This window comes from Hyperolius riggenbachi, chromosome 7 (assembly GCF_040937935.1).
Source record: "Hyperolius riggenbachi isolate aHypRig1 chromosome 7, aHypRig1.pri, whole genome shotgun sequence".
NCBI classification, from domain to species: Eukaryota; Metazoa; Chordata; class Amphibia; order Anura; family Hyperoliidae; genus Hyperolius; species Hyperolius riggenbachi.
In genome coordinates, this window is record NC_090652.1 from 116963078 (window position 1) to 116986616 (window position 23539).

The 23539-nt window shown below is 46.4% G+C and overlaps 1 protein-coding gene across 1 annotated transcript in view; it reads right to left on the minus strand.

Annotated features, from left to right (window-relative positions):
• Positions 1 to 13893, minus strand: part of USP42 (ubiquitin specific peptidase 42) — a 69318-nt gene extending 55425 nt beyond the window's left edge. The window contains exons 1-2 of the mRNA XM_068247316.1: positions 13748 to 13893; positions 1906 to 2133 (exon numbers count right to left, since the gene is read on the minus strand). Of these exons, the coding sequence (XP_068103417.1) occupies positions 1906 to 2125 (220 nt within the window). The 5' untranslated portion in view covers positions 2126 to 2133; positions 13748 to 13893. The remainder of the gene's footprint in view (positions 1 to 1905; positions 2134 to 13747) is intronic.
• Positions 13894 to 23539: the final 9646 nt, after the last annotated feature.

The window sequence follows — 23539 nt, forward strand, 5'->3', positions numbered from 1 at the left end:
CCTTAAAGCTGCAGTGCGCCTATTTCACAAAAAAAGGCCTGGTCATTAGGGGGGGGGGGGGGGGTAAAGCCAGTGGTCCTGAAGAGGTTAAAGAGAGCCGGAGGTGGGCTCATAAAATGGAAAAAAAAAAAAAAAAAGCCGTTCCTGTGGGCTGCACTGGCCCACTTTCACTTTCGTGACTTCTGGGTCACCACGTAGGAATGAGAATGAGAGAGACCGTCTCTCATTCACATCGTACAGGGAGGTGGAGGAGCAGCAGGTGGCATGGCCAGGGAGAGAGAGCTACGCAATGGCAGCTCTGGAAACCCTGTAGGAACGCCCCTAGCAGGCCTTTTGAACAGGGAATCCCTCTTCGCTGTTTACCTGTGAGACACATCTCAGGGGGCCATAGCACAGCGGTGGGGGTGGGGGGCAGAGAGTGGCGGGACACAGACATGTCATGAGGCCCGAGAACATTCCTCTTTTCCCATCTATGCCCCCCCCCCCCCCCCCCCTCCCAAGAACCACCTCGGTTTCTCTTAAAGCACAACTGAAATGAGAAGGTGTATGGGGGCCAACGTATTTATTTCCTTTTAAACAGTGTAAATTGCTTGGCTGTCCTGATGATCCTCTGCTTCTTATGGCCCATACTCACGAGGGACTTTTGTCGCCTCAACACGCGGCGCGCGCGTGTTGCGGCGACAGGTCGCCCCGTGAGTATGGGCCGCGCGCACCCCGAACTGTCACCTGCAACGGGCGCGCACCCCGAACTGTCGCCCGTCGCTGATGTCGCCAGGCGATTGAAAAGTTCAATCGCCTGGCGACAGTTGCCGGCTCAACTCCGCCGCAGCTGTCGCTAGTCCGCGTGAGTACGCGGACTAGCGACAGCAACCTCCATTGAGGTATGAAGAGCTTCCGGCGGAGGGAGGAGGAACGTCGGCGACAGCTTCCGTCATGCGGCTGGTCCCTCTTCCGCGTGTGTACGCGAAGGGACCTGGCGAGGAGCTGTCGCCGGCCTGTCGCCCACACGCTCACGTGTGCTGGCGACAGGCAACATTTGCTGCCCGTGAGTATGGGCCATTATACTTTTAGCCTAAGATCCTGAGGCCCTGAACCCCTTTTCAGCATCTGTAACATTGGTGCGTTGCTGAAAAGCGGACACAACTGTGTTAGTGGGCTCAGGGCCTGACCAAGCATGCAGATCAAGGGCTATGCCTAACGTCTGACTGGATAAACTGCAACTTGTTAGGGGTGTAAGAGTGAGACACTACTGATACATGAAAGTTCAACAGAATGCCAGGCAACTTGTATTGTTTAAAAGGAAATATAATAGCTTCTATAGCCTTCTCACTTCAGGTGTCCTTTAATATGTACAGTAGGCTGTGACAGTGACTAGCATGTAGTGAAAGAGTAATACCTGCTTGCATTAGCATGAACTGCCATGTGATATGAAGAGATGTACATGGGTGCATAGTGTACTTGTCCTACCAACTTGCCTGATGCCCCTACTTATTGCATTGTAAGGATAAAAAAAAAAAAGGTGCTTTAAATTCAACCCAGGCTCTCCTGAAAATTAAACAAAAGCCATAACACTATTTGGCAGAGAAAAACACTGCTGATAACAAAACATGTTGCAATGTTCAAACAGCTATTATTGCTTTGCAGCTGAATGAAGCAGATTTTACATCAGACTGTAATGGCTGCTGTTTACAATTCAGTCTTAAAAATTCAGCCCTTAAACTGAAAATAAAAATATGAGACTAGGAATGTTCTATTTACCATTAGTCCTACATATACAATTAATTATCTCACACGTTTGTTTTCAGTTCAAGTTTCAAAGTACAAAAGCCTGAGCATTAGAGGCAGAACTAAACATAAAAAAACCCCCAAAAAACACAGCAAATCTGGGTGAGAGCCAGGTCTTACGTGGATCATTCTGCTCTGAAGGCACAGGCTTTTCAGGAACAGATGAGCTTGAATATACGGCAGCACCAGGTACTGGTCCAAGAGACGTTTTAGCTAGGGCTGATACAACGCCCAAAGTTGTCGAACCTGTATCTATGTCTCCAGAAGATGGTGAAATAGACTTGCAATGCTGATTCTGGCATGTTGCTCTCACTGGAGAAACTTTATCAATTATAGTCATGTTTAATGCTACAAAATAAAGAGAGACAAAATATTAAAGTCAGTAATAACAGTGACAAAAACTTTAGGCGAAAAAATAAAATGCATACTTGGTAAGGTCTTTAAAAAACCCACAGATTTCAGTAAAAGATAATTTTATTGCTTAAGAAAAATATAAGTACAGTACAATGAAAGAAAATCCATCTGGCAACATACAGGTATGTTAGTGCAGTGTTCCTTCACCTTATCACCTGTACAGCATGCACCCATTAAAGATGGATAATGTTTGTTGAGTACCCCTGTTGTAAGTAACATCAAGTACCCCTTGACACACATTTGATAGGACTACTCCATAATAGTGTATAAATGATTTTCAAATATTTTATCTTTAACTGAAAACACTCATTTAGGCTTATTCACACAAATTATTTCTTGTCAATGTATCTGCCAGCTCAGTGTAATGGACTGACTATGACTGACTAAGTTACCATATAAACTCATTCTGAGTACCTCCAGGGATGTGTACCACGTGTTGAGAACCTGTAGGTGTTTGTGCACATAATGTAGTAGACCGTCATAACATATCGACAGTTCAGCAAAGGTAATCAGAGTACAGTATAATCTTGTTATAGTAAACTGATATAGTAGTACTTTGGATATAATAAACTAAATGTCCAGGTCAAGTGCCATTATAAGTATATGGGAGAAATGCCTGCTATAGTAAGCCCTGATATAACAACTTATAGTGGACCAGTTTTTTGGCCTGTTCCTTTAGGGCTTGTTCACATTACAGGAGCTTTGCTAAGAGCTTTGTGATTTTATAAACTCTTGCCAATGTTATCCTATGTGTGTTCACACTAGAGTGATGAGATTTTGTAAAAATCCCCCATAGCATTGCACAGGGCTGTGGAGTCAGTACAAAATTCTTCTGACTACGACGCCTCAGTTTATGAAACCACAGACTGACTCCAGGTACCCAAAATGCCTCTGACTCCAACTCCTTAGTCTAATACTTACCAGGGCTGTGGATTTTGTTCAACAATTATCTGACTCAGACTCTCGACTCCTCAGTTTATGAAATCACTGACTAAAGGTGCGTACACACATGCGACTATAGTCGTTTGTAACGATCGTTCCCCGATCTTTACCAACGACGATCGTTACAAAAAACGAACCACCGACTATTAAGGTAAACGACGAACGAGCCAAATCTCTACAAAAGAAAGTTCTGTCTCGGCGGATTTTAACCAACGACGATCGTTTGCAAAAGTAGTACATCGTTGGAAACGGTCGTTCGTACTAGGCTTGACATGCGCATTTCACTATTTCTCTGCGAAACTTCTCATTTTTATGCGCAGGCGCAATAGATGCTTTACGTGATGTAACGGTCGTTCTAACGATCAGATCGTTACACACCTTTTAAAACTATCTTTACTTAGGTCGTTCTTTCATCAATTAAAAGTTCGTTCGTCGTTCTCAACGAACGATCGTTGTCGCATGTGTGTACGTAGCATAACTCCGACTCAGGTACCCAAAATTGCTCCGACTCCAACTCCACCGCCCTGGCATTGCATTAGCATGGGCTTTTAAGATCTTTAGCGTTTAAAAAGCTCTCGTAGTGTGAATCAGCCCTTATTCTGTATCAAGCTATAGTGGACAATGGGTCGTAAACCCATAGGCTGTTGGCAGATGTGCTGGTAGCAAATTGTAGCCTGCTTTCTATTTGCACACTACTCTGGGCTTGCATGGATTGCCTCAAAAGCACTGGCCGATGCATGAGCTGCATCTACTAGTGAGAACTAGGATTCCAGTGTAAGCTGCTGCTTAATTACTGAGGGAATGGCCTTTAGTCTGTGACTTGCTTGTGCATGGCTGCAATATCATCCTGGCTGCACAGGAATGTGGATATAGAGGAGCACACTATCAGTACTGTATCTGCGCTAACCTATGCTTTTAGTACAAGCTGTTGCATCATTGCATGCAAATCCCTGCATATTGATAACTGTGCATATTCATGTAGCTTGTATGCTGCCTGTGCTCACTTGCTGATGCAGTGAAAAGAAAAAAAGACTCCCAATTATTGCCCAAATTAAAATACTAAAGGTATACTTTATGCTAGGTACACACTGATATTTTCTGTCAGATCGATTATTTCCACCATGTCCGATCTGTTTTCCGATCGATTTTCGAGCGGTTTCCGTTCACTTAAATAGGAAATCAGATCGGACATGTTGGAAATAATCGATCTGACAGTAAATCTGCCAGAAAATCTCATATTGTGTACCTAGCATCATGTGCTTGAGTAGGGCGATGGAGGACACCTGCGCTGACTAGATTTTCAAATGACAAAAACGATCCATCGTTCTAGGCAACGAAAGTCTATTGTGTGCACAAAGCTTAAAAACTTGTTCAAGACAAAAGAAAAAAAAACAAAAAGATACAAAAAAATTACAATTATTGCTGAAAATTCCATACAGTGACACCTCATGGCATGACTGTAGGTAGCACACACAGCCATAAACTTACAGGATCACAGGACAATTAAATAAATATACTGCTTACTAGACACCCAGCACACAACTCAGAATAGCTAAAAGGGAAGACAATCTACAAACTGGCCAATAATTTAACCCAGCGCTGCCAGGGCATTTCTGTTATTGTTATAATTACTATTGTACATCACGCACAAGAGAATGTGTTTCTGCTTTAAGAGCTATTTCCAAACATCTGACTACACAATATTTCTTTGGATGCCTGAAGGCAAGGACAACAGACAAGCTCCACTGTAGCAGGAAAAGGATTGTGCAGGGGTCAAATACACTCAAGGGTCGGCAGATGCAATTAACATACAATACTTCTCACACCATGTGAATACGTGAGTAGATATAAACTAACCAAGCCAAGCTGAACATTTTATACATATACCAGAATTTACTTCAACTTCAAATGTCCCATTTCTATGCTCTGTGGAATGCAGCCCTATACTAATGTAAATACCAACTGATTACCTTACCTCTATTCAAAGATCACATGGTAGTAAGATAACAGTTACAGGAAGAGACCCCATTGATAACAGGGTATACATTCAAAATGACTACATTGCCTTCATGACTGTCAATCATTCACTGTCATACATATGTTCCAGGCTTCAGAGAATAAATCTTAAGCAGCCCATACACTCAGCCGATTTTCTGGCCGACCGATCGATCCCGATCGATCGATCGATTGCAAATCGGTTGGCCAATCGACCGATCGATGGCCGATTTCGATCGATTTCGATGGATTTCCATCGAACTTGCAGGGTGGAAAATTTAGGTCGATCTGAAGAGATTGCTTATCAGTTTGCATTGGCCTTAATGGAAATCTGATGGCAAAAAAATGCCATCAGATCGAATTTCAATAGATTTCAAACTGAAATCTGTTGGAATTCTATCCTGGTAAAAAATGTTCTAAAAACGCATCAGATAGACCATCAGATGCATTTCTTATCTATCTGCTGCCAATCTGACGAGTGTATGGGCACCTTAAGTCAGCATTTCAAACCATTTCTGCAGAAGGATTGAGTATTATTCAAAAGCCTGCAAACACACAGATGAAAGCACTCCTACACCATCTAAATTGGGCTACAGCCTTGGAAACTACTGGCAACAGCTTCTCACCAATGTGTCTCTCCAGAACCCTCAGCATACACTGACAAAATAGGGGAAAAATTGCCTTGTATTTACCAAAGATCTTCATTTGTGGGGCAATTCCCACACCTGCATTACTGGAAAGCTTAAAGGACAACTGAAGCGAGAGGGATATGGAGGCTGGCATATTTATATCCCTTTAAAGCATACATGTCAAACTCTGGTCTGTGGGTCGAATCTGGCCCTCAGAGACATTAAATTTGGCCCTCAAATGGTTTTCCCACTTTGCATTATGTATGGCCCACTTTAGACCACCACGGGAGCAATATTGGAGGTGAAGCCCTAAATCAGTGAAGGAAAGGTGCGCTAGACGCTAGGAAACTGTATGAGGGAGGGGAGGGGGGGCCACAAGACACCAGGGAACTGTATAAGGGAGAGAGGGGGGCCACTAGACACCAGGGAACTGTAAAGGGAAGGGAGGGGGCACTAGCCACCAGGGAACTGTATAGTGGAGAGGGGGGCCACTAGAAACCAGGGAACTACATAAGGGAGGGAGTTGGCCACTAGACATGGAAGTTGGCCCACAAATTGGTGCCAATGTTTAATTTCGGCCCACTTTGAATTTGAGTGACACACCTGCTTTACAGGGACCCTGAGCAGTAACGAAAAAAGGAAATCCAGACTTACCTGGGGCTTCCTCCAGCCTCCATGTAGCCAGCGAGCTCAACCGGCAGCCTCATCTTCCCTCCCATGGTCCCGCTGCTGACTCCAGTAAGCTGGCAACATTCGGCTGAAGACACACGTGCGTGTCATTACATCGGTCGCCGTAAGAGTCCTGCTCATGCAGAGTTCTAAGACTGAACTGTGCATGAGCCAGTATTGGGACTACAGGAAGGAAGAGGAGGGCACCGGGGGGGGGGGACCTCACAGGTTACGGGGGGGCTGGAGGAAGCCCTAGGTAAGTCCGAATTTCCTTTTTCGTTACTGCTCAGGGTCCCTTTAAGCAAAACCAGTTGCCTGGCAGTCCTGCTGATCTTCTGCTTCTAATACTTTTATCCATAGACCAACAAGCATTTGCAGATCAGGCGTTTCTGACATTATTGCCATATCTGACTGGATTAGCTGCATGCATGTTTTAGGTGTGTGATTCAGACTCTACTGCAGCCAAATAGATCAGTGAAGCTGCCAGGCAACTGAAATATGGCAGCCTTCATATCGCTCTCACTTCAGTTGTCCTTTAATAAGGACAACTGAAAGATCTACCACAGTGTTCTCCCTGGGGCCCAATTAGGTGGGCGGGCCGCCCAGCTGTTTCCAAACCCTGCCCAGCTGTTGTCATTCATCCATCTTGCTAGAAAAAAACCCAGGCAGAAGCGCTCCAATGCCTGCTAACAATCAACGCCCAGTTCTCGCACAATAGGGAGAGCTGACGCTGTACACTGCAGGAGCGCTCCTCTGCCTGTCATCTCACGCTTCCTGGTGGAGCAGGGATTGGCTGGGCGGGTTGTAAGGGGCGGCACCATACACTTCATCTAGCAGCTAGAAACTTCTGCTTCGTCTCTCCCTCCCGCCCTCCAATGAATAACAGGCTTTATTTTATGCTGGCAGCTCTCTCTGGCCAATGGAAAGAGGCAGCCAAGCAAGCACGCCCACACATCTTTTATCAGCAGCCTGCGATAGTTGAGAGAGGAGACCATGTGAGTTCGGCAACCAGGGACAGTCACAAACGGCTCATTCATTCTCCATCCCCCCCAGACAGCAGATAACAACCATGCAGGTGTATTTAGATAAGGAGCTGCTGGTCTAATCCAGCTACTGAGAGCAGGAGGTAATATAACTTCACAGCTCAGTTTGTTTTTGTTTTGTTTACGTTCATGGGGCAGAGGAGAGAGCAGTACACTGCATGTACAGTGTCAGTGTTTCTGAGGCAGCCTCCTGTGCACTCATCTCTCCTCTGCTCCTCTGAGTCCCAAACAGAAAGTTAATGCTATCCACTCCTGCTGTGTCTGTATCTTCCCCCAGCTTACATCCTGTTTGAAGTGCTCCACCTCCCCATTCAACAATCACACTGCAGGAACAAAGTGGACCTGAACTCTTGCACAGAAGGGAAACATGGTGAAATGTACCCTGTATATATTTAGAGTCTAGCCTGTCTAATTACTCCTCTTGCCTAATCACAATTTGTAATTTTATTTCTCCACGGTGTCACCTGACTGCCATGGCACAGGAGGTTAACAATATGTCTGCTTCCTTGAAAACAGGAAGTAGAAACAGTGCAGATTTATTGTAGAATTTGTACCGGCTGTAGCAATGAAATGTTTCTCTTTAAAGTTGATTATGTTGTTGCTTATCTTTTAGAGGAGAGGGGAAGTTTTGAGTCTGCTTTAAAGGAACCTGAGCACCATAATCTGAAACCATTTCTCCCCAATGCTAGGTACACACAATGCAATTTCCTGACAGATTTACTGTCAGGTGGACTATTTGCAACATGTCCGAACTGATTTCTGATCAAATCTCCGCTCGATTTCCTATAGAAGTGAACAGAAAATCGATTGAAAATCAGATTGAACATGTTGGAAATGGTCAATCTGACAGTAAATCTGTCTGAAAATTGCATTGTGTGTACCTAGCAGGGACATCGGCTTATCTCCTCCTCCTATGCTGTAAGTAGAGTTGCACTGGTCCTGCACTTCCCTGTCGCACCCCTCCCGGCTACTTTTTCATGCCACCCGGCTGGAAAAAAATCCTGGGGAGAACACTGTACTAGTATACTTGCACCATATATTAACCTCTTGGAAGTCCGGAAGACAATCCTACTAGATTTAATATCAACAATCCCAGACAAAAGTAATTTACGTAAACTGTACAATGCAGAAGATCAGGATTAGGGCTCTATGCCTAAAGCTAGGTCTACACGCTCCGATGTGTCTTATCGATAAGATCCGACAGGTCCGATAAGCACATCAGAGTCCCTCGCCAACTCCCCCAGGTTCAGCTGCAATCAGCCATGGTAACTTGCTCAGTCGCGTCAGTCTGGGTCTTCTGCGCGGACCTCCCGCACATGCGCAGAGGACCCCGACTGACGCGACTAAGCCAATTACCGGTGCGGATTGCGGCTGAACAGCAGACAGCGGGAGGATAGCGAGGGACTCAGACATGCTTATGGGGCGGAAGGAAGCCCGGCTAAGTATAAAACCTTTTAATTATCCCATCTCTGATTTACTTCAAAGCGAAATGAGCAACATTTTATTTTTAATGAATCTCACCATAAGGGAGGTTCATAAATTAGCGTGCTGTTGGAAGGCCTGGGGATGGGGTGAGAGGAATTACCTATGAGGGGGCTGCTCCTGTGGCCTCTAATGCCGCAGTTTTAGGCCTCTTTCAGATGGGCAGCTGACACCACCAGCCGAGCACTTGCGACCACTTGGTACCGATGCTGGACAGTAGGGCTGCACGATTTTAGGGAAAAATTGAAAATTCGATTTTTCTCTCAGAAATTGCAATTTCGATTTTTTCACGATTTTTTTCAAAACAAGCTTTAGCACTAAATTCACAATGTACAGTAACATTTACAAACATACACTGACAGAAAATGAAATCATATTATCAAACTGAGTAGTATGATGTCATTTTCTGTCATGTTTGTAAATGTTATTTGCATTCATGCGCAGAGTCATTTAATACTGGGGTGCTCTGCTCATGGCAGGACTATGACCCCCTACAGTACCCACACACCATCCAATCTCAGCCAAGCTACCAGGGCTGGGGTGCTCTGCTCATGGGAGGACTATGACCCCCTACAGTACCCACACACCATCCAATCTCAGCCAGGCTACCAGGGCTGGGGTGCTCTGCTCATGGGAGGACTATAACCCCCTACAGTACCCACACACCATCCAATCTCAGCCAGGCTACCAGGGCTGGGGTGCTCTGCTCATGGCAGGACTATGACCCCCTACAGTACCCACACACAGTCCGATCTCAGCCAAGCTACCAGGGCTGGGGTGCTCTGCTCATGGCAAAACTATCACCCCCTACCGTACCCACACACCATCCAATCTCAGCCAAGCTACCAGGGCTGGGGTGCTCTGCTCATGGGAGGACTATGACCCCCTACAGTACCCACACACCATCCAATCTCAGCCAGGCTACCAGGGCTGGGGTGCTCTGCTCATGGGAGGACTATGACCCCCTACAGTACCCACACACCATCCAATCTCAGCCAGGCTACCAGGGCTGGGGTGCTCTGCTCATGGCAGGACTATGACCCCCTACAGTACCCACACACCATCCAATCTCAGCCAAGCTACCAGGGCTGGGGTGCTCTGCTCATGGGAGGACTTTCCAGGACACACACCAATCTCAGCCAGGCTAGAGGGGCCTCTGAACATGGCAGTACTTTGTGTGAGATACACAGTGATAAGAGCCATACATATGATAGCAGTACTGTCGACCCCGGCCTCCCCGATCAGTGCATGCAGGTGGGCGGGTATACAGGCCACACACAGCGCTCCCCTCCCCGATCAGTGCATGCAGGTGAGCAGGGAGGGTATACAGGCCACACACAGCACTCCCCTCCTCCCTCGCACTAGGCCCTCATCTCGCCCTGGCCTGCTGTACGGCATTGGCCTGCTCCTCCCGCCTCGGTTCAGCATAGGCCTCGTCCTGATCGGCCCTCCACCTCCTCGTCCCCCTCCTCCGCCCGCCATGCGGCCGGGTCCCCCCCCAGGCTCCTCCTCGGCCGCCCCCGACGGCTTCTGGCTGCGGTTCAGCTTGTTGATGTAGTCCAGAGACATGTCCATTTTGTCCCCCATGCTGCCGGCTGCTGTGCGGCGATAGCGTGTCCCGAGCGCGGCTTCCGCTCCAACAATACAACGGCCACCACACAGCCGCGCTTATAAAGCTCTGCCATACCATCTCTATCTAGCTATTGGTGGCGCTGTGTGCTGCTCTCCCGCTGCTGCCCGGCTCATTAACAATAAGAAATATGCACTGTCTTCTGCAACTGACGGCGCGGCGGTAAGCGGAACAATGCGACCAAGCACGGCGGGCGCTGACAAAACCGCAGCTACTGACGACCTGTAGATCGTCTGCACGCAAATCGCGGTTTTGGTTTAAAACCGCAAAACCATGCAGCCCTACTGGACAGGCACGCCTCCCACCAATGGAATCACATCTTTGCGCAGCTGCGCTCAGACTTAACATGTCACATTCCCCTGCTGCCCAGTAACACTACCGTGCGACAATACATGACACACATGGTATTACAACCGTTGCAATTCAGCTGCATTTAAATTGCCCAAATTGCACATGCGGCTGGCAGACAGGATGCTGAACTGCTCGGCTCGTCTGAAAGAGGCCACCTGTCCTTGGATGCAAGCAGTGATGAGCAACGGATTTCATCCAGATAATTAATGCAGCTGAGCAGGTGGGTGGTGGGGTTTAACTAACCCAGCAGCCTTCTTTCATTCGTCCCATGGCGCCTCCCACGCTGCATTCCAAGCCGTGTCACGTGACTATAAACACTTCCTCCTTCAACCCAGAATAAGAAAGTGTTTGAAGTCCCGTGACCGCCGACTGGAGTGCAGGGTGGGAGGCGCCGTGGGACGGATGAAAGAAAAAGGCTGCTGGGTACGTTTAACACCACCCCAGCTGCATTAATTATCCGGTTGAAATCAGAATGAAACTCATTCGAATTTAATCCGTTGCTCATGCCTGGATGGGAGTGCACGCCTGTCAAAGCTGGGAGCTGCAGCATGAGCAAAGGAGAGGGCGACAACTGTCAACTGTGAAGACTTAAAGCGGACATGATAGAGATCTATCTATCTATATATATATATATCTCTGATCCTCCGTTCCCCTGCCACAGCTCACTTTTGTTCACACTGACTTCTAGTTCGACATCTACTGCGCCTGCGTGGCTCTGGCCGCGCAAATCCTTGTACGCCAAAAGCGTCCTGTGCAGGCGCAGTATGATGCTCCTGGCGACGGGAGTGCGAGCGAGGACACGTGCGGCCAGGGTGAAAGTGAGCCACCGCGGCTTTTGTTTACCATTTCAAATTCCTTTCACTCTAAACTGACAGCAAGTCTGCTGAAAACCAACAGCAGAGTGAGCCATGAGGGGAGAGGGAATTCCCTCACAGTGCATCTGTTAACCCTGTGTGTGAGAGAAAGACCGGTGTCTCTGACTGAAGTGTCTGAAGAGAGCAGAGGAAATGTAACTTGTGACACCACAGCTTTTCATACTTTTTTTGCTTTCAGAGAAAATACTCTGTAGTCTGATTTGCAAAAAAACAACACTGGCTGTGCATTGAAGTAGACACCCCTTTTGAGAATGATTTGTTCCAATAGCGCTAAATCCTACACACAATGAATTAAAGCTTTTGCCTCTGATATTGAACATGAAAAGTAGGAAAATGGGTTATTTTCTGTTAGCCGGGCGCATCCACTAGGTGGCGATAAAACTCCACCAGAGTTAAATCTTTTCCAACTATCCACGGCAGCCTGGAGGGGGAATAGTAACGGAGCAGTGCTTTTCAGCGCAGCTAGATTTGGGCGCAGCCAGCGCTGCCATAGACTGTTATGGGAATCAGTCTATAGTGGCGCTCGGTGAGTAACGTCGGCTCCGTCAGAAGACAGAGCCGAAGTTGCTTAAAAAACACAATAATTCGGCCTCCAGCAAACGATGGAAGCCGAATTATTTCATTCCCCCACTATCCATGGCGGCCTGGAAGGGGAATAGTAATTAAATCGGCCCGGACTTGTGCAGAAGCAGGATCAGCCATATAGCGCTGTATCCTGCGCCCAAGTCTACTGGCGCCGATTTCAAATGTACTCGAATAGTAATTAACGCCACCTAGTGGTTGCACCCGACTAACAGAATAGTACCGGAAAATGTTTACACAGCTACTTAGACATTATTTGTACATTATCATTTTAGAACACTTTGATAGTGTTCCTTTAATTTAAAAAAAAAAAAATACCTGAAGCAGAGCAAACAAATTAGACCACACACAGTAGTATGTTAGTTTACTGTAAAACACCTTGCAAGAGGAGGGTAAAAAACATGTATAGCTCAGGAAAGGTGTTTTAAAAGGTATATTAACATATCACTACATATGCCATCACAGTTAGTGGTTCTGGAGCATCATGAGTTATTTGCATACACTTTTCGGTTTCAATAGTTTTTTATTAAGGATTTTTAAAGTAAATACAGTCACAGTAATGTTGCATACACTTTTCATTCTCCATGCAGTCTCCATTTCTGAGCACGGCTACTGCTGTCTAATCCAATAGGAATGTCATTGTTCTTTAGCACCCAGAGAAGGCAGATCAAGTACAAGACAGTCCCATATCCTAGGAAACCCCGACAGCACATGGCCCCATCCATATTCTCATCCACTGAGCGCCGAAAGGAATTTCATTGCTAGTTATGAGTAAAAAGAGCCCAATCACCAGCAAGGACAGCACATGGCTGTGCTCTCTCTCCTCATACATTCTGTGCCTCAGTGGTCAGGAGGGCTGCATTCTTAATGAATGAACCATCATTGTTCCCTAGCAGCATCAGTGGAGACAGCCCAGCCTCCAGCAGACTCTACTAATCGCACGCCGATCATTGCTGGGTGACAGAAAGGCTGCACATTGCTTGATGCACCTTCCTTCCTGGCTGGTCACCTGGGATCACCCCGCTGTGTTAATGAGCCGGGCACTCCCCATTCCTGGCTGGGGATCGGCCAATGTACTGTGAATAATGAGTGGGGTGTAGGGAAAGGGGAGACCCGCCGCTTCCATACATCACGTCCCCTCGCCGGGTATGGCCAGCACAGGGGGTGGGGGCTGAGGACACAGAGGTCGCATCCCACAGGACGGTAGGGGTTCCATTGAATCGGGCCCCGCTCGCCCAGCCGGCATACAGAGCTATACTCAGGCCTGAAAAGCCGGCAGAGGCCTCGCCGCACTACCCGGCCTCCCCTCAGCTGCCCATCTGCCCGGCCTCCTCCGCACACACCACCCACCTCAACGTGCTGGTCCGAATTATCGCCGCGAGGAGTCCCCGGCTGCCTCCATCGCTCTCCTCTCGTTGCCGGGCGGTGCGTGTGGAACAATGACGTTCTCCGCTCACTGCCTACATCCGGGTAACCACACCGGCTGGGCGGACACTTCCAGGGGTGGGGCTACGGGAGACGTCACATGGCCTCCAGTGAGCGGTCACGATCCTGAAAGGAAAGGGAAACCGTGTGTGCAAGGCGGTACTAGAGGATTGCGCCTTCACCTCATGTTCACTGCGTGCAATTCCTGCTGCTGCTGGGAGCACACACGTGCATGGGGTCATTGCTGCAGATCCTAGCTCCAAACATGGAAGATCCTTCCCTTGAAGACAATTCAAACACCCCTGTCCTGCTTTAATTCATAATTTGTCATTCTTTCAAAACTGGTGTAGATTTTCCGTGTAAAAATATATGTACATGCACAGTGCTTATGTACATGCACAGTGCTGCACATAATTATTCATACCCCTGGACAACATTTGACTTAAATTTTTACAAAATTTGACTTTGTCTGAAAATCTTAAAATACATGTTAACATATACAAAATAAAAGCAAGACGTTTTAAATTAGGATGATACCATTTATTGGCTAACTAAAAAGAAAAAGCAAGCTTTCGGCCTTGCAGCCTTCATCAGGCACATCATAAGTACCTTTCTTCCAGAGTTAAATGAGCCATAAATTACTTTTCTGCTATGTTGCTGTCACTTACAGTAAGTAGTAGAAATCTGACATTACTGACAGATTTTGGACTAGCCCATTTTCTCATAGGGGGTTCTTAGGGTTTTCTTTATTCTTAAAAGCACTTAGTGAATGGCAGTTGCTCCGTCCAACTGCCAAAAAAGTGTACGATGAGCAGGGAGACTGTCCAGCATTGTATAAATCTTTTTCAGGGAATGTCTTTATAAAGAATAAAGGCCATGCTGAGAATCCCCCATGAAGAGATGGACTAACCCAAAACCTGTCGGTAATGTCAGATTTCTACTACCTACTGTAAGGCTATTTGTACACCAAGACGTTGCGTTAGGTGCTACGTTAAGGTCGCATAACGTGCACCTAACACAACGTATGGTGCTGCAAGTGAGGACGGTAGAGTGAGCCGCGTTAGGCGGCTCGATTCCTATAATGTCTCCCAGAGTGGCGCTGATTGGCCAGCGGGACCACGTGATGCGGAGCGAGACACTCCGCATCACATGGTCCCGCCGGCCAATCAGCGGCCGCCAGTGCAGTGAATATTAAGTAGCGCTATAATATCAGGACTTCAGCTTTGTTGCTTCCCATTTTTTGGCCATTCAGGAGTAGAGATGGGAAGTTCGGATCTTTTCAATGATCCGGATGATTCGAATCGGATCATTGAAATGATCCGAATCTTTGATCCGAATCTCGGATCATTTTACAAGGGAAGCATTCGGGGGTGAAATGACTAGCAGGACAGGAGAAGGAGAGGGGGGTGGACACACAGAGAAGGGGAGAAGATGGACAGAGGGCAGGGAGTGGACAGAGAAGATAGCAGGGACGAGCAGAGAGCAGAAATGTTTGTTTGCACACAATACCCACATGCTGCAATCATATGCTTTACATATATTTCACCTACATGTTCATCTGTATACCTTGAATGGAAACATCGCACAGTGAAAGAAAGCATTCCCCAATGCATTCCCAGAAGATAAGTGCAGCTGTTTAGAGCGAGTGCAGGAGGATCAGATTGCCCGGCAATCACAGTGCCTGCAAAGTTACTGAGCTGTGCTGAGCCAAAAGTCACTGTGTACAACTTTAGAACAGACAGCCTATAATGAGCAGCACATTTCAGCCAGTATGTGTGCTCTACACATATCTGGCAGTGGCACCCATGTCCCCTCTACCTGTCCCTGCAAGGCTGCCTCCCCTGAGTCCCCTCCAACAGAGCGATCCATCTCTGCTCTGCTTCCAGGACCCCGCTGCCAGCTGAGAGGGGGCGTGTCGCTCCTGGCCCCACCCCTTTTTGCGATCCGAATCACTCATTTTGATGATTCGGATGTTCGACTCACAAAATAGATTCGGATCAAAGATCCGAATCGTTCATGATCCGGACAACACTATTAAGGAGGACTGCAGCCTCCCTTGGGGTATCTGGTGGGGTGTAGGGTGGTCTTGTTCTTAGGTTTTTAGATATGACACGTTTGTAGAGATATTTATGCCTTTTGCTGAAAAATAAAACGTTTTTTGTATGCACCCAAGAGCCAATCTTTTTCTTTGTGTATATAATTGGTCTATTTTTGTTGGCATGGTGCATACTTTAAACAGTAAGGGCCCGTTTCCACTCTCGCGGAAACGGCCGCGAATCCGCAGAGTTTCCCCGCAGGCAAATCGCGCGGGGAAACTCTGCCATAGGGGACAACGGCGCCGCCGGCCGAATCGCTTGCAGTAGCGATTCGGCCGGAAACCCCCACAGAATTCGCGGCGGAGGCTGCGATTCCCATAGCCGTGCATGGCACGGCTGATGGGAATCGCCTGCGATCCCGCCCACCCGCTCAGTGCCGGCGTGCGTCTACGAGACGCACGCCGCACTAGTGGAAACGAGCCCTGAATGTTGATGCTAAGTATATTGAGGTAGTGTTCACCTTAGTTGAATATTCCGCCCCATGACGCTCCTTTTTTCAGTGGTGCTACAGAATATTAAGTAGCCATGTGCGCGGCTACTGTAGCTGGCTCTCCCCACCTCCTCTCCGCCCCCCACTGCGCATGTGCAAACAGTCTAACGCGGCTATAGTCGCTGTAACGCTGTAGCATGCTGCACTTTCCGGAGAACGTGCAGCGTTACATGTAACGCAACGTGGGCTGTGTGAACAGCCCACTTGTGTTACATTGCTGTGCGTTGGGGGAGCGTTACAGGCGCACTAACGTGCGCCTGTAACGTCTTAGTGTGTAAGCAGCCTAAGTGACAGCAATATAGGAGAAGTAAAGTATGGCTCATTTTACTCTGGAAGAAATGTACTTCTTATTTGTATGTGTTTTAAATTTTAAGATTTTCGCAATAGTTATTTAACCATTTATGCCATGCGGAAGTGGGCTTCACGTCCGCAGCTGCTAGAGCCACAGGGATGCGATAGTCACGTCCCTGCAGCTTGGGGGGCTGTGCGGGCGATCCTGTGGGCAGATGCCCGCAATCGCGATGTTTCCGAATGTAGAGGGGATTGGGTGCAGGGGACAAAAGTCCCCTGTGCCAATCCGAGCATGTCCGCCGAGAATAAACACTGTTTTTGTTCAACAACAGTGTTTATTCTTAAATAGAGCCACCGCGCTTCCTTCCGCCGCCCGATCGTTAGATTTATGAACTTTGTTCCCATTCATTAATTTTCCCGCAGCCCATCCGTGTTGCAAGCTTCCATTGAAACCTGCCTCAATTCCCTAGTAACAATGTAGCAACGCATTGTTTCCTATGTAGCGTACTTGTACGCTACATAGTATTTTGCTCAGTGGAGACATCTTGTGGCCAAATAGTAAAATTACATCTACAGACATTAGGGAATAAAAAAATATGTATGTATGTCAAGAGGACAATATTATTATACATTTATGGGCTAAAAATTAGTGATGGATGTAAAACTGACAAAAATGCACCTTTATTTCCAAATAAATTATTGTCACCATACATTATACTAGGGATATCATTTTAACGTTGCAATAACCAGGACAAATGGGCAAATAAAATGTGTGGATTTTAATTACGGTAGCATGTATTATTTTAAAACTATGATGGCCGAAAAATATTGATATTTTTTTCCATATTATTCCTGTCAAAATGCATTTAGAATAAAATAATTCTTAAAGGGACACTTAAGTCTGTGTAAAAAAAAAAGTTTTACTCACCTGGGGCTTCCAGCAGCCCCCTGCAGCTGTCCGGTGCCCACATAGACTCCATCAGATGCTCCTGGCCCTGCCGGCAGCCACTTCCGGTTTCGGCGACAGGAGCCGACAGGCTGGGAACGCGAGTGATTCTTCGCATTCCCGGCCACAATAGCGCCCTCTGTGCTGCTATAGCATATATCATATAGCAGCATAGAGTGGGCACCGGACAGCTGCAGGGGGCTGCTGGAAGCCCCAGGTGAGTAAAACTCATTTTTTTACACAGACTTAAGTGTCCCTTTAACATAATGTACCATCCAAATAAGGCCTAATCGGTGGTGGAAAAAACAAGGTATAGATCATTTCTTTGTTATAAGTAGTGATAAAGTCATTGGAGAATGAAAGGGAAGAGCACTGAAAGCGGAAAATTCCTCTCGTCCATAAGGTGAAAAATACCCGCAGGCTGAAATGGTTATTGTTATTTTTAATCAACCAGCAAGTATTTATTTGATGGGAAATGACAGAGGTGTCTCGCAAAAGATAATAGACGATGTACAAGAGGAATTATTGTGGGCAAAAAAAATCTCAGCTTTTATTTACATTTGAGCAAAAAGTGTCCAGTCCAAAATTGTTCATACCCTTCTCGATAACCAATAGAAAAGCCTTTATTGGCTATTACAGCAATCAATCGCTTCCTAGAATTGCAGACCAGGTTTTTGCATGTCTCCACAGGTATTTTTGCCCATTCATATTTAACAGTGAGCTTCAAATCTTTCAGGTTGGAGGGTCTTCTTGCCATCACCCTGATCTTGAGCTCTCTCCAAAGATTCTCAATTGGATTCAAGTCAGGACTCTGGCAGTAAAAATGCCACCATGTGATAAATGTCAGAATGTAAATCAGGAAAAATTTCACAACAGGCAAACATTGACTAAATTATTTATAAATAATTATTGTAAAAATTAAGCACTTTTTTTTCCTGTTTAACTGAATTATGTGGCCAGTTACTTATCTGAAACTTTCAGCCCCCTGAAGTCCTGGCCCCCTGCTGTCATTCCGTGCTGCTCTTCTCCACTGTCCACTCTAAAAGCTGGATGACTTAGTCAGTCACTGGCCACTGTGCATGCACAGTGCCGGCCGTGCACCTTCTAGATTGCGATTCCATGCCGGGAGCGTTCTGCGCAGTAACACTTCTTACTTGGGGCCCGAGCCCACTAACACAGTTGTGTCTGCATCTCTCTGCTTTTTGGCATCTGTTACATTGATGTGTTGCTGAAAAGTGGACACTACTGTGTTAGTGGGCTCAGGCCCTTACTGTGCAAGTGCAGAACACCCTTGGGCTACGGGAGAGCAATGGAGGAGGTGTCCAGCATGGGGTTGCATATGCAGCGCTCGAAGAGGGACAGCAGAGGAACGAAGCGGTGCGGAATGACAGTGAGGAACCAGGAGGACTTCAAGGGGCTGGAAGAAGCCCTGGGTAAGTAACTGGCCACATTACATTTCACTTAGAATTTCCTTTAATAACTAATGGGATATGAATAGTGAAATCATGCCATTTGTTCATTAATTCTTTGTGGCATGTGTGACCAGTAGAGATGGTCAACGAGTTACCTATAATCCTAGCTTTAATGCAAATTGTATACAATGAACAGAGGCGCCAAAAGTATAAGATTAGATTAAATGAGCTTAAAAACCAATTTAAATGGCAAAATTGAAGGAGGAAGTGGTGGTCTTACCTCCCTCAAGCAGACACGACAACGACTGCGATTCAGACAGTCAAACACATTTATTAGGAACTCCAAAAAGAAATGCAACGCATTTCACAGGTTCAACCCCGCTTCATCAGGCAATATAGGGAGGAGTATCAAACAATCTGCACAAGGATTCAAGCTAAGCGCCTCTGTAATGCAAATTGTAGGCAACGTGCATTTGGGCTGATCCAATGCACTTCCTGTTTATCATTCCCTGAATCGGGGAAGAAAAATACTGAATGAAGCCCATGGTGGGCCAGTCAGATTTCGGGTTCATTGATTATCACATGGAGGGTCACAGGGTTTGGCTGGACTGACCACCTAAAGGGACGGATAGCCACTGGCCACACTGATTTTTATTTTGGACTTAAAGGGATCCTTAATCCAAAAACAAAAAAGTTTTACTCACCTGGGGCTTCTACCAGCCCCCAGCAGCTGTCCCGTGCTCTCGCAGTCACGATCGGATCCTCCTGTCCCCCACCGCCAGCTACCTTCATTTTTGGGTAACAGGCTTACTGCGCCTGCGCAGGCCTGGCCACGCATCTTCTTTTACATATTCCCGTCCGCAAAAGTGCCCTGCGAAGGACGATATTGCGGAAGGGAACCCGTAGAAAACTACACGTGGCCAGGCCTTTCGGCAAAGTAAAAGCAGCTGGCAGCGGGGGACAGGAGGATCCATGAGTGACTGCAAAGGCATGGGACAGCTGCAAGGGGCTAGTAGAAGCCCCAGTTGAGGTCGGGGGGGTGGGGGGGAGGGGCTTAAGTGTCTCTATAAATGCTTTCAGGGATGGAGATGTCCTGACTAAGTTCCAAGGTGTAGGGACAGCAAGACAAAAGACTCTGGCTCCAAAGGTTTTAAAGGGAACCTAAACTGAGAAGGATATGAAATTTCCTTTTAAAGTAATACCAGTTGCCGGACTCTCCTGCTGATCCTGTGTCTCTAATACTTTTAGCCACAGCCCCTCAACAAGCATGCAGATCAGGTGCTCTGACTGAAGTCAGACTAGATTAGCTGCATGCTGGTTTCAGGTGTGGGATTCAGCCACTACTGCAGCCAAAGAGATCAGCAGGACTGACAAGCAACTGGTATTATTTAAAAGGAAACATCCATATCCCTCTCAGTTAAGTTTTCCTTTAAAGGGGAACTGAAGTAAGAGGTATACGGAGGCTGCCATATGTATTTCCTTTTAATCAATACCAGTTGCCTGGCAGCCCTGCTGATCCTCTGCCTCTAATACTATTAGCCATAGCCCCTGAAGAAGCATGCAGCAGATCAGGTGTTTCAGACTTTAAAGTCATATCTGACAAGACTAGCTGCATGCTTGTTTCTTGTGTTATTCAGATACTACTGCAGAGAAATAGACCAGCAAGGAAACTGGTATGGATTAAAAGGAAATAAATATGGCAGCCTCCGTATACCTCTTACTTCAGTTCCCCTTTAAGGCCTCTTTTCGGGCAGTTGATAGACAGTGAAATGCCTCTCAAACTCTCACAACTGCTTGCTGCTGCTGCCTGGAAACTGCTTGCAGAGCACACAGTTCAACTGCTCGTGGAAAAGAAGCTTAAGGCCCATTTACACTTAATCAGTTGGTGTGCGTTAGTACACGTTAGTGTGCATTAGTATGCGTTTTTTTTCCATAGCAGTGCATTATGAAAAAGATTTCAGTTAAAATGCGTTAAGTGTGAAAGGTGCCATAGGAAAACATGGGCATTACTTTGAAAATCAGTTTTCTTTCAGTTATAACAGAGCAACTGATTAATGCCCCGATTCATCATTGTCTTTGAGATAACTTTTTCCAGTTTGTTAAATTACCGAATTCAAAGTTTATCAATTTCTAGTTGTATTCATGAAGGTTTTTCCGCATTCGGTGTGAATTCGATAAAATATCGATAATAATTCTGTAACCATTCGGTAACGTGTCGATATTTCCATTTTACAGTGGTAATTTAACACAAGACCATAAGATTCCCATGGAATTGTGGGTAAAAGGCAGTCCTTTGAACATCACATAGCAACATTCTGAATAGGGCTTAACACCTGGACTAGGATTCTGGAAGTGGCTTGGGACAATCCCACAATTTCGCCAGCTACGGCTTGATAGGAGCCTTATCTAAAAAAATATAGTGCAGCTAGCAAATTAGTTAACCCTGGCACTGCCTGTGTTCTCTTACAAGATGATTAAAGAGAAATGCAGATGTCCTGGTATAGCAAATAAATCTATTCTCTTGCAAATTGATATGGTTCTAGACCTTATTCTTGCCCTTCTGCGCCTTTGAATCACTCGCAGCTGATACAGAACCACTTCAAATGGCTCCATCTTCTCTGTCAGCAATGATCTGACAGGAATAACGACAGAGCAGTGAAGGAGATAACTCATCTTAAATGTAACGTTAAACCACGCCCACTTTCATTTTCATGAATTGCACTTTCTTCCGTTTTAACGCATCACTAACGCTAACAGCTGTAGATAAATTTGATGAATCCTGAAATCAACTTAACGAATTCGGTATGCTACCAAACTGTCGTTAACCAATTCGATAAGTCTTGATGAATCGAAGCCTAAGTGTAAAAGGGGCCTAAGGGAGGCTCTATGCGTAACCAAGTTATTAGCAAGCGCTGTCAAAACAGCATAGGAGATTTGGGCGCTGCCGGCGCCACCATAGGCCTTAATAGGAATTACGGCTATGGCAGCGCTCAGTGAGTGAGATGGGGGCCCGTCAAGACGGAGCACAAATTACTCTAAAGCACTGTAATTCAGCCACCAGCAATAGCTGGAGTGAGAATAGTAATTAAAGCTACCGGGACTTGTGCAGGAGCAGGGATTAGCCATTTATCGGCTTTACCCAGCGCCCAAATCTCCCGGTGGCAGTTTCATAGGAATGCGTTATTATAACCTTTTGATCTAAGATTGTGGGAGATGGGATGCAGTTGCAAGAAATCCTTCAACCCAACAGAGAAGATGGGTTCGTGGAGCCTGCCTGATTGGCTGGGAGATAAGTTATGCCTGGAATTAAGAGTCCGCAGTATCATATCCATACCAGTGATTTCCATACAGTGTCTTTATATTTTTTGAACATCTCATGTAACCAGACACAGGAGTAGAAGTAGAGCAAATCTGTATGAGGTGGCCATTAATTTGAAATTTTAACAATGCGGCAGATAATATAAGTAAGCCCCTTATGTACAGCATATACAATTCAATTTAGTTACCCACGCTTAGCAAATATATAATTGGTATTCTCGCTTAAAGGACAACTGAAGCGAGAGGTATATGGAGGCTGGCACATTTATTTCCTTTTAAGCAATACCAGTTACCTGGCTATTCTGCTGATCCTCCTCTGCCTCTAATACTTTTAGCCATAGACCTGAACAAGCATGCAGATCAGATGTTTCTGACATAATTGTCAGATCTGACAAGATTAGCTGCATGCATGTTTGTTGTTTTTCAGACATTACTGTAGCCAAATAGATCAGCAGGGTTTCCAGGCAACTGGTATTGTTTAAAAGGAAAATATAGCAGCTTTCATAATCCTCTCACTTAAGTTGTCCTTTAAGGCTTCTTGCATACAGGGACGTTACAGGCGCACGTTAGTGCAGCCTGTAACGCTCCCCCAACGCACAGCAATGTAACACAAGTGGGCTGTTCACACTGCCCACCTTGCGTTACATTGTAACACAGCAAAGTGCTGCATGCTGTGCGTTCTACGCGGCTAAGCCGCGTTAGACTGTTTGCACATGCTCAGTCATGTTGGGGAGGAGGGGAGAGCGGTCGGGCACACGGCTAATTAATATTCACTGCACTCAGTGACGTGCAGTGTTTACTTCCTGGAGCGGCCGCTCTGTGCGGCGATTGGCCGGGCGGGACCACGTGATGCCGCATGTGTCCAAGAGTACGCATCACGGACGCCAGAGTGAGCTGCACAACGCGGCTCACTTCGACATCCACACCAGAGAGCACCAGGCGTTGTGTTAGGGGCACGTTATGTGCCCTACAACGTCCCCTAAACGCAACGTCCTGGTGTGTAACTAGCCTAAAAGCACCAGAGTGATATGAGATTCTTGATTTAGAAAGTATTTCCAGCTAGTGTATCAGCATGACAATCCACATATCAACATTTATAGAAAGAGAACAAAGATGGCAGCCTCAGTAGTTCTCTAATTACAGGTGTACTTTAATGCTGAATCT